Source organism: Xylocopa sonorina, unplaced genomic scaffold (assembly GCF_050948175.1).
Source record: "Xylocopa sonorina isolate GNS202 unplaced genomic scaffold, iyXylSono1_principal scaffold0162, whole genome shotgun sequence".
In the NCBI taxonomy this organism is placed as follows: Eukaryota; Metazoa; Arthropoda; class Insecta; order Hymenoptera; family Apidae; genus Xylocopa; species Xylocopa sonorina.
In genome coordinates, this window is record NW_027490233.1 from 635,192 (window position 1) to 647,439 (window position 12,248).

The 12,248-nt window shown below is 33.3% G+C and overlaps 1 protein-coding gene across 1 annotated transcript; it reads right to left on the reverse strand.

Annotated features, from left to right (window-relative positions):
- Nucleotides 1-3,406: 3,406 nt before the first annotated feature.
- LOC143432408 (uncharacterized) lies at nt 3,407-4,429 on the reverse strand. Its single transcript, XM_076909095.1, has one exon. The coding sequence runs from the start codon at nt 4,427-4,429 to the stop codon at nt 3,407-3,409; it is 1,023 nt and encodes a 340-aa protein (XP_076765210.1).
- Between the last annotated feature and the right edge of the window lie 7,819 nt (nt 4,430-12,248).

Genomic DNA, 12,248 nt, shown 5'->3' on the forward strand with positions numbered 1-12,248 from the left:
AACTTTCTTACTATGAAACGCAGGCAGATAAGGGCCATCGCGTTGCTTAAAACTTTAGAAGTTGCTTACTTCTCTCGTACTTTTAGAAGAATTTTTGATAAACCACTTACATTTCACGTTTTCAATATTTTTGTATGTATGCGAGGTGTAATCGTTTAAGTTCTTAAATGATTACTTAGTGTTGATTATTATTTAGTAACTCGGTTAAAAACGTGACTGCATAAGATTTAATCAATATGTTTATAAGCCTGTCATTTATGCAGTTATTTGTTCGTCACTTATTGCTCAAACGGCAAAGATTCTGACCATTTCAAAATGGTTAACTTTCATCAATTTTCTTAAAAATTAAAACACCGTCCAACTGTTTGTATTAAAGACTGTAATTAAAGTTTTCAAAATATTTTACCTCTTATAGATCCATTCTGTTATTGAAATTGAATGTTTGATTTTTCTAACTCCTGTTTAGAACACCTTTTTATTGGAATGTTCAAGTATTTTTTATGTTAGTAATTATTGAAAATGTTTTGCTTGGTTCTCTAATTTAATATTTAGAGTTTCCTGATGAATATTTTTTATCGTTGTGAACTATATAGTTGCAATTAAAATTCTTTACGAAATAATAATAACAGAGAGGTATGTATTTTATCTTACTATTTATAAAGAAATATTAAGACTTGTTTACAATCTAATGGAATTTAATTACCTTCTTTTATTCAAATTCACAATGATAATCCTCCATAGTTCAACAATTTAGTGAGTTGTCCTCAGGAATCCGCAGCTCAGTACTTATAAAATGGACGACAAACGAACAGCCTAACCAAACGTAATCAAACCGATTTTTCAATACTAATGGTATCATGTTTAACTTATCTTGCAAACTATTCAAATGGCCTTCGAACAGTGTCTATTCACTTCCTTCCACCATTGTTTACAATACGTATGTTTCATTTACTACCAATCCGTAAGGATTATCGCCTTCCTTTACTTTTTCTAACCTTCAATGGCTTCATATTACAGGTCTTTGAACACGTTTTAAAATGCTCTATCGTATTACGGAAGCATAAACATATTAGTTCGTTTTAAAAAATGAAGGTAACCTTCAAATTTCCAACATACTTCCAACTCCCATTTCTACTGTGCAATTTTATATCAGCAAAAATTTATATGAAATTTATAGTTTCAAGGATATTTGAGGTGCTAATTATTTCTGCCCACCCTGCATATTGTTATGGATGTGTCCAACAAGGCAACGATGAACAAAGTTAAATTTAATATTACGATGTTTAATATATTTGTTTTTCTGTAATTTAGCCAAAAAACAGAGTTCACGATGTCGGAAGATGAATGTATTTGCCTTAGAATGATAAGAGCCGACGATATTGAAAGTAGAATATTTCTTTACTCTGCTGACCGAATCAATGGAAACGCTAAGTAATGTGTGTGCCTTTCGAAACAGTCAGATGCAAATTACGATACAACGTTTCGAAGAAATGGTACGTGTCACTCTTTTTTAACACGTTCACGACGGGGCGAAAATCTACGTTTTTTTGAGCGCACATTTCTTGCATCAAGCACTTATTTTTTTTAACGACTAATTTTCTGAAAGCGCGTGACCCACGAGTAGGTCACGGAGCAGTCAAGTGTGACCCACCGTTGGGTCACGCCACCTCACGGAACAGTCAAGTGTGATCCACCGGTGGATCACCCCGGCGTGAACGTGTTAATTTCAGTTTTTTTAATCAAAGGAAATTTGATTGAAATATCCGCAAAATTTAAGGACAAAAAAGTTATTATAATCTTATGCAACATATATGATGGTGATAAAGGATAAGTATGTGGAACTGAGAATAGAAGAAGAGAATAGAATTGGACCGAAATGGATATAAAACAGGAATTTATATCTATACGTTCTATTCTATGCAAAAGCAAATATTTCAAAGAAAAAAAATGTATTACTTACAAATTACTTATGTTCGTAGGGATCTCACTAATTCAGACTTCTCGTCTTGCAGAACTAATCATTTATTTAACATGGAAAGGGGTCGAGGAATAGTAAAAGGTTTCCATATTTCATAGCCTTATTCGATACGTCAATTGGATCACGTAAAATATCGGACACTAATTCCATCTACATCTTTAGAACTTAAATATATAATTGCAACAACATATTTAATACCGTCTTAATAGCATGTTTCTAATTATTTACATCTATGCCTAATAAATATATGTTAATCAAACAAGCTGCTTTACCAAAGAGTAAAAGAATCTGAGGATTACAAATTTGAGCATTACATAACAAAAGTGCAATCCATATATAATGTTACATGTAACAAAATATGAAGACCAAAAAGATCATACATAAGTTAAATCCACAATGCGGACATAGAGATACGTAAAAGGCAAAAAATCCAAACAATAATTAGCAAAGTTCAAAAAGGGAGGAATGAAAATTTATCTCCTTGACGATAATAAGAAACAGGTCTGCCTCATGCACTACAATCTCTCAAACATCCAGCGATTGGCACGTCAATGACAACGGACATACAAATTCCGCGGTAGAACTGTGCTAATACACTGCACCTACTCAGTCTCGTAACGGCATACCCTTAGTACTGGGGCGACACTCGTAACACGGCACTATTAATGCACCGCGATATAGCACACGGGCTACATGGCCATGGCAATTACACTATTAGCTCACCATAGCTACACGCGTGGTAGTGGCGTAGACTGACATTTACGAATGGGGATGCTGTTTCTATAAAAATTATAAACGAATATGAAAAATGACCAAACTAAGCAAGTTATTTATTTTGATTCCAAAATAGATACACCGGCACGAAACAAAGATACAAGAACTCGATTTTATTATTTTCTATAAACTAGCTCGATACGGCGATTTTTCCCATAAAGTCTTTAATTACTTTATCATAAAAATATATAAATTTATTTTATATATATATTTTTTAATTCATCGTTACAAATTCATGCAGTTGAGGGTTATATTCAATACGATGACAGCATGTTGTTTAAGAAATTACACAAGGCGAAGTTAGGGACGCAACAGCATGAATTTTTATTTTATAAGTAATACTAGCTGTACCAGTTCACACGTTGCTGTCTCTGAACGAAAAGGCAGTTTTAATACCTCAAATATAATTTATTAATGATCAAATGTATACAATACATCAAAATGAAAATTAACAATAAAATTACACCTACATATATGTCATTTGAATATAACACATGTACAAAACATAGATATACATAGTTGATGGTAGAATAAACATGCTTCTTCACTTGTGATATTAAACAATATTGCAAACGAATTTCAATTGAACAATAATATAAGTAATTATTAAATATCATCATGAAATGAATGATATTTGATGATTGATGGTGAACTTTATCTTAGTAGTGCTTGTAAATATACAACATTATTTGTTTTCCTATCTGGTGCAAGAATAAATAAATTTGAAGGTTTTCCAACTCGAGAACACCCAACGTACAGCTGTCCATATGAGAAGCATGGATTTACCAAATTTAATCCACATACTTGCAATGATTGTTCCTGTGTTTTGTTAATGGTCATTGCAAAGACTAGTCGTACCGGAAACTGTAGACGTTTGAATTCAAATGAAGTATTCGTTGGTATTATGGGATTGCGTGGTAGTAGCACATGTTCCCCTTGATGTTTTCCCTTTAAAATGGTTGCCTCAATTATGTTATTTATTAATTTTTTTACTGATAGCCTAGTCCCATTGCATAGTTGCGATGGATTTATATTTCGTAGAAGGATGATTGGGGGACCAATTTCCAAAGATAAAATATGTGGTGGCATTCCTTGTAGATCCAATGAATTAAAAAATTCTGTTGGATAATTAACTGATTCATCGTGATTGACAACAGTATCTATGGATTTATATGTTGTTTCTTCATCAGGTATTTTAATTTGAATTGTGCAGTTTATTAAATTCACATCAATGTTTTTAGCTGCCAATATAGCACGCTCACTAATCCGTTGGTTATTTTTATAATTCTGCGATAAATTTGAAAAAGCTTTGGCAATCAATTCATCAGTGGATTTTACAATGTGACAAAAGTTTTCTGGTAATGTAATACAGTGTGTGGATTGATCTATTTCCATTTTACCATTCCCAATATCTAATAATTGTTTTGCAAATGGTTCAGAAGATTCATCTTGTTGTAATTGAACACGCATATTGGTCTTTAAAGATATTTTCTCCACATACCGCCATAAAACTGATGATTTGAGACATGCATTCAATTCATCTGCAGGTACTGAACGTGGTATAACTGGTAAAGTTTGTCGAAAATCATTAGCTAGCAAAATGAATGCACCACCAAAGAGCTGCTTATTTCCTCTCAAATCTTTTAATGTACGTTTCAATGATTTCTTGTGTGCCATGGTGCTTTCATCCCATATTATTAAGCTGACGTGATCTTAGTACTTTTCCCATCCCAGAATATTTGCTAATATTACATGTTGGAATTTCAGTTACCTGCATATTTAATGGCATTTTCAATGCTGAATGTGCTGTTCGATCACCGTCCAAAAGAGTTGCTGCAATAACAAATGATGCAATAGCAAGTGCAATATTATTTTATGATCTTATTCTTGCCAGAATAATTAAAATAAGAAAAGTTTTGCCAGTGCCATCAGGTGCATCTAAGAAATATAAACCACAACTTTTGTTATATATTGCATTTATAATTGTGTCATATGCTGTTCGTTGTTCTAATACCAATTTCGGCAGATTAATTCAAACAAATGTTTGTAATTCATTAACATTGAAGTGCGTTTCTCGTTGTACATCACGATCGAAAATGTCATTACCAGATCTATTTAGAGTAATCATTCCCAATTCTGTCAGTGACTAGTTGACTATTGTCAAACATACATCCTCAATTAAAATCAATACCTCATTGTATATATTTGATGTACATTGAATGTTGGGATTAGCATTTAATCTACGCATGCGATGTAAAATGTCTTCGCTCATATAGTCTTTATATTTTTTCCAAAGATCCTTTGGATTAGCAGGAAAACATGTAGTTAGTATGATGTGTACGTATCTGCTGTGGTTGAGCTGTATTAGAAGCATTAGCGAGTGAAATATCCCAATGAGCATCGTTTTCCAAGAGATTTCATTTCTGGCAAGCTTCACGACATGTAGCACATACATGGCCATTGACCGTTTTTAATTCTTAGAAAGATATTGATCCACAAACATTGATTAATAATAATCATAGGTAAAATCATTCTGCGTTATTTGGATGTACAGTGTGCAGACGACCCAATGCATTTGTGGAATATAAATTAGGTGTCCTTGTACTGTTTTACCCTTTTTACGACGCTGAAATTTTCTTGTTGATGTATTCCACGTAAAATAAGTTGGTACTTCAGAGTACAGTAGTGTCCTTGCAACGGTATCATTTCTACATAATGTGAAAAATTCAGTTAATGTTGTTGGCGGTGGTGACATTGCTCTTGCACGTACATTTTCTGATGTAAAATATACACGCTGTCCATTTTTAAAATGTACTGCTAAATGAGCAACCGTTGGATATCGCTCATGAATGGAAAATGATAAAATACGCCATGCAACCTCATTACTACATATTTAGCGTCCCAGTTGATATTGGGTGATTTCATCGTTAGATACAGTTATATTTTCCACTCCAAACACTGCCATATCGCTTCCTTTGTTCACATACTTGCAAATATATTTTATAGCTTTCACTGAATTGCAGTACTCAACATTTATGTGTGCGTTATACGTTTTTAGTAGTAATGGAGAATATGGTACTACCCAATGATTATCAACATCAATAGTATTGTTGGGTACTTTTAGTTTAATGGATTTTCCACCATCTTCGGTAGATCGTCGTCGATAGAGTAGATATCCATCAACCCCTGTAATACTTTCAACAAGTAAGTCTCTAGAATACCGCTTTGTGCACTTTCCATCTGATATGCATGGTGAATTATTATTTAGTGAGCGACATGGACCATGAATCATATTTTTTGAGACAATATCATGCAAATCTTTATCAATTTCAATGTCTGGTATTTCTGCAGAGATGATTTCATCAATTCTGTTTGGTGTTATCTTTCCCATCATCCATATTAAAATATGCGCATGTGGTAAACTACTTTTTTTGCCATTCAATGGAATACATCCAACAGCGCGTCTCTCCAAATACATAGTGTTTGACAATAAAATCTATTAAAGATTTTAATTTATGTTTAAATACACGCGCAGAAATATCATGACGATCTGATGGTGATTGTCCAATTAATAAAAGCTCCTTCGTTTCATCCCATGCGCGGTTGCATGTAAATGTAATGAAAAAATTTGGACGACCATATGCACGAATATACGTCATTGCATCTTGTGCATATTCATGCATATGTCTTAGGCTGCCTGTAAATGTGGATGGTAAAATGACCATTTTTCCCAATTCACTAAGATACATACATGTCAACAATGTATTGATGAAATAATTGTCTATATTTCAATATATGATTATCAGCATTCTCACGAATCATCGTTTGATATGCATAATAATTCATAGCACTGACCTTTTTGTGAATGTCTACATTAGTTGTAGGGTTTCTCATATTAATATTAAAATGATATCCATCCTCTCCTTGCAAAAATAGAATGGGATATTGTAATGCATCATATTAACGATGCGTTTCTGATACTTGACGCTGGACGTCACCATTTCTACGACGAAGAATTATATCGCGAGAATTAAATTCTTCATCAACTATGACAATTGACACTTCATCGATCGTTGGTGCGTTGAATTGTCTTCGATGTTGACCAATAGGTGTTTTATCCGCCTTTATTATCACTTTGTAATCGTCAGATGGCAGTTGTTCAATGGCAGTTTTAAATAATTTAATTAATTCATTACTACTCATATTCAGTTGAAACCGTCTGTTCATTTGTTCGTCAGTATTTCCCATAAAATATATCTGAAGATATTTGTGATCAGCATTTGGCAAGGGTAGTAGTGATCTAGCATGGTGATAAATTTGCCTTTGTACTTTAAATGTTGGCATATATTTTGCGCTAACGATATTCGTTGCTCCGAACGATGTCATTTGGAAGCATGAATTGTACTTGGGTATATTTTTCAAATAATTTTTGATTTACTTGTTTCACCTGATACTAAAGTTAATAATGGATCAGGTGGTGAACGCAAGTCTGCTGACTTTACTTTTCCACCTGTACAACACATACCTGGTGCTTCATTTTTAAATTTTTGAGCACCGTAATACGTACTCTTTTTATCCATTTTTCCAATAATTACACTTTGATGAAGACCGTAATTGTAAAGGGGATTGTAATTGAAACCACATGAAATCAAATCAGTATATATCGTGCGTCTTGTCTATGTTCTGCGAATTCGATTCCTTTGCTGCCTTGCTTGCCTCTGTTCGCTCGTTTCTAATGATCGAGCAAGAGCAGTGTGAACTCGATCTCTTTTTTACCTTGCTTGCCTCTGTTCCCTCGTTTCCAATGATCGAGCAAGAGCAGTGTGAACTTGACCTCTTTCTTGCCTTGCTTGTCTCTGTTCATTCGTTTCCAATGATCGAGCAAGAGCAGTGTGAACTCGACCTCTTTCTTGCCTTGCTTGCCTCTGTTCATTCGTTTCCAATGATCGAGCAAGAGCAGTGTGAACTCGATCTTTTCTTGTCTAGCTTGTCTCTGCTCACTTGTTTCTGAAGCTCGTTCTTCTCTTCTCCTTTTTGCTTGATTTGTAGATCGACCAGTGGCACTTCGCTTTGGTGGCATAACTGTGGGGTTAAATAAAACGTATTTCCAATTATTTTCTTCAGCTGGAAATCAATAATATTTTTATTTATTTACGTATTAATAATTTATTCTCGTATTAATAATTGCAAAAGTTTTTTGACTGCATTTTTGTATTTATTAGATTTTGCTGGCGAAAAATCGAACGTCAAACTCATTAATGTTGTTTTTTGTAATTTAAATTAATTTGTTGAAATCTTAAAGGAAACAAATTTGAAAAAATATAAATAAAACGATTCAATATTTTACTTACCTCGTGATTTATATTTTTATTGTTATTACAACTGTTATCATGGGTATGTTATTTTTTACAGTTTAATTTGTTTTAAAAAAGTAAATTCTATGAGTAAATTTCATGAGTAGAAATTTAATTTTTTAATTTATTCATGGTTGCACTTTTAACAAATATTACTAATTAAATGTTATTTTGATATTTTTGGGATATTTGTTCGGAAGCACCTAGAACCCCAACTCTGATTTTAAAAAATTGTCAAAAACCTTCCCGGAGATATACCTAATAATTTCCCAAATTTTCACGGCGTTTGGATGTATGGTTTTTGAATCTATCAAGTACAGACAGACAGACAGACACACATTCATTTTTATATACATAATAGATAAAATGAAGAACTATTGATACGCAATGTTCGTTGTAAAATATAATCAAGCAGTTAGTATATCAAATGACAGCACATAATAAATCACTGAAAGTATAATGATATGAATAGTAAGAAAAGCATATTTATTTGTTAGATGTTTATAAATTCAAATTTAAAGGTCCAAGTCACATTTAACAAATTATTGTTTAACAAGGTGATTTAATGTTGTTTCAAATAGGCGTGGAGAACTAGCTGGTTCTTCTGTCAATGTAATTTCATTTTTGCATGATACAGTAAAAACACATTTGCAATCTAAGCAAGGTTTCATTAGATTTGGTAGATTCTCCAAATTTTAGAAAGGGACGATGCCAGTAGTAGTTGGTTTAGCGACAGGTAATAAACATATATAACAAGCAAAGCAACGTAAACGGATTTAAAATGTTCGAGTTAATATAAACTAAACTATTATACTTTAATAATCCATGTAGCGTTTCTGTTCTTTGTAACTTACAAAGAGTCTTAAGAACGTAATACAATGTAAAAAAGTTTGGAAAAAAAGAAAGCAGGCCTTAATCTCAGATAAAGGAACCTTCGATCTTGGTAATTTTCAAACCAATTAAAAAAAATCTGGAGTCATCCCCTTAATATTCTACAGAAAATCTTATGCTATTTTATTCGATTTACTAGAATCGAAACAATGACACCTATTAGATGGTATTTCTACAACTGCTACCATAGCCACACACACGCACACACGAAATCCATCCAGATTAAAGATACTGTGTATGTATTTGAGGATGCGTGCAATAAGAAAGGATTATTACATGGATAAATTGTAGAATTCCATTTGTAATTGATAATTAGATTATAATCATTTATATCCTTTTATCAGAAATTTAAATAGGACTTTGCAATCTCATTTCATTTTGGCAGTTATACTTATATATAAGCATCCATCCAAGCATAAAGCCTTAAAATATTTGTTATAAATGTATGAGTAAAGTTCAATCGACATAAATAAATATTGACAAACGTGATTTATTTAATTTGTATCATTTAGCGTTACAAAGTATATTATAAAACATAAAAATATATTTTACTTTTGTCTTTTTAATACTTTAAATATTTTATATTATCGTATTAAACTTTTACAAAAAATAACAAAATTTTTATAACTAGGAACAATTTTTCCTTAATTAGTTAATATGTTGGTTCTTTTTAAGAAGACGGTATTTAATTTTTCAAAGTAAGTTTTGACTTTAAATTGACCATTAATTTCTCTAATTTCATTGCTTTTCATAGATCACCGCTAATTTTCAACTTTCCCATTACGGCTTTGTCGATGCAAGTTTTAATTCTCCGAAAGATATATAATATTATGTTATTAGTAAAATTATTTTGCATTTCTAATTAATTTCGAACGTAAAAGATATATTTTTTTTATGAGAAAGCATTGCGAGAAAATTTTGAGAATCTATTGTTAATGTTGTACCTAGTGGTTGAGTAGGTTCTCCTCTCCCTGCCGCACCTTTTTAACTTTTTTAAGATCCAAAAACCGTGTACAAGTTTCGGCACTATTAACGTTTACGAAATTTACATATTGTAAATTTTTGCAAAAATGATGTTAATTAACTCTTGAATTATGGTTGCTTGGGCAATTAATCAGACTGATCTATGATGTGCTGTAATGTACGAAGTCTAATAAATTTTTTTTGAACATAAGGAACAATATAGTATTTGAGCTTACAGTTTTGTTAACAAACTCGCTGTTTAAATCAGTTTGAATGACAGTTAATATTTGCATGATCTTTTCCACTGATTTATCTGTATAATTTGTTCGTTCTTTTCAATTGTCATATATAATTATTCAAATCCATATGTTCCAAGTACTCCTCTAGAAAAGAATCAGGCTACAATTTATCTTATCAATAACATTTATATTCTGTAAAATAAATTGATTTGTTTACTAAAATATAAATTATACATTGATGTATTAATTGTAAACCTTTAGTTAATTATTCACACCTGGATTACGCGCATAATGGGTAAAATCAGACATTCCTTCAGTTTTTTAATATTGCCTCATCGATTAAAGACTCATTAGTAACAGATTTACTGTTTTTGCAAAATAAAAGCGTACATTGCATCACACATTATTTCCAGCTTCCCACTATAATTTTGTGATTCTGAACCAACTAAAATCTCTATCGCAGTCATATGTATACCTGAAATAACGCGTGCCTAAGGCAATCTTAAATTGAGAGAATTATTTTTTTTAACAATGAAATTAGAAATATATATAACTTAGTCTCTTCGACAAGACTGCATTCACAGCAATACCATCATTTTCATATTCATCGGCCCTTCCAAGAGCACATATTAACATTCCAAACTTGGATATTATTATACTTAGTTTAATTTTTATCCTTAGTGGTGGGCTGCTATTTACTATATGAGGATTTGTGCCTTTCTCTGAATATGATAAGCATACCTTGATATTATTCACAAGATCATAATTTTTCATACCAATGGATTCTATGCCTGGTAGAAGTAACAATGCTAACATGATTAACCCTTTCAGCACTGAGTTGTGTGGCAAATGGTTTTGTGAGATCCCGTATGTGGCGTTCGTTGTTGTCAGACCGATGGAGTCATCTCTGTGAAAACTGCTCGAGCTTTTCGCAAATCTGTTTCAGCAGTGAATGAAGAGATGGCGAAACGTGTCAATACATGCCTACGGATGGCTTTTCCCATTAAGAATAACTTATAACATATCGATGGATGGTGCTGCCGGCGGTCGGTTACTCACAATCGGCCGACGGATGGTGCTGCTTGTGCTTAATAATCCATAAATTATTGACGACTGCTGTTACCAACAACCGATAGCGCATGCTTTCACATACAGCTGGTGCAGCCAAGAGTAGGTAACTCAAGACTTATGAACGACTGGTGTTGCCTGCGGTCGGTAGCTCACGATATAACGACAGTAGATGATGCCTGTGGCATAAAATAACAACATAACTAAAGAGAAGTGAAAAGAAAATCTGTGGAAACATTGCATTTATTAAGAGGAAATCCTAGAAATATCAAACAACAGATTACATACCATACCGTAAGGGCAAGGTACAACGAAATAGACGATATCGTGAGAGAAAGTAAGAAAATCGTGAAACTTAAAAAGAAAATATTAATTTAGATTGAACGAATCAATATCACTGATCGCGGCAATCTTAATGGAAAACGCGTGACTGCGAATCAGTTAGAGTATGGGATAAATGCTGGTCGCGAGTCGAGTGGCCCTAGGAGTTCCTCGCCCGCATCAGGGCATACAGTAGGGCGATGGAGGACCTGCAGCCCCCACCCCCGGCGTGAGCGAGGCTGCTTGCATATGCTACTGAGATGTGCTGCTCGCTCGCGATTCGGAATCAGCCCCATCGGATCCTGACAGTAGATTAAAGGTTGGGAAGGCGGTTCGGAGCCCCCTTTCGATGACACAAAAGGATAAGGAAATTGAAAAGTATACGAAAAGCGTATATAAGGGAGAAAAAGAAAGCCTTGGAAGGAAGCACAGATACGGAAGGAGAAGCATCAGGAGCCGAATTAAATGCAGGATAATGGGAAAGCTACCGATAAGAATAACGCCTATACTTTTAAATAGACGAATGAGCAGTCACACATCAGATATAATGATAGATATTCTGAGCGAGGACACGGCGAAGCTAATGACATATTAGAAAACGTTAATAGAAAACATCAGGAGGAGCAACCGAGTCGCGTTAGTTGAATTTGGACAGGAATA

Bases quoted from the DNA above. Each gene is read 5' to 3' on its own strand.
- LOC143432408 (XM_076909095.1), bottom strand. From the start codon at position 4,429: ATGGCACACAAGAAATCATTGAAACGTACATTAAAAGATTTGAGAGGA.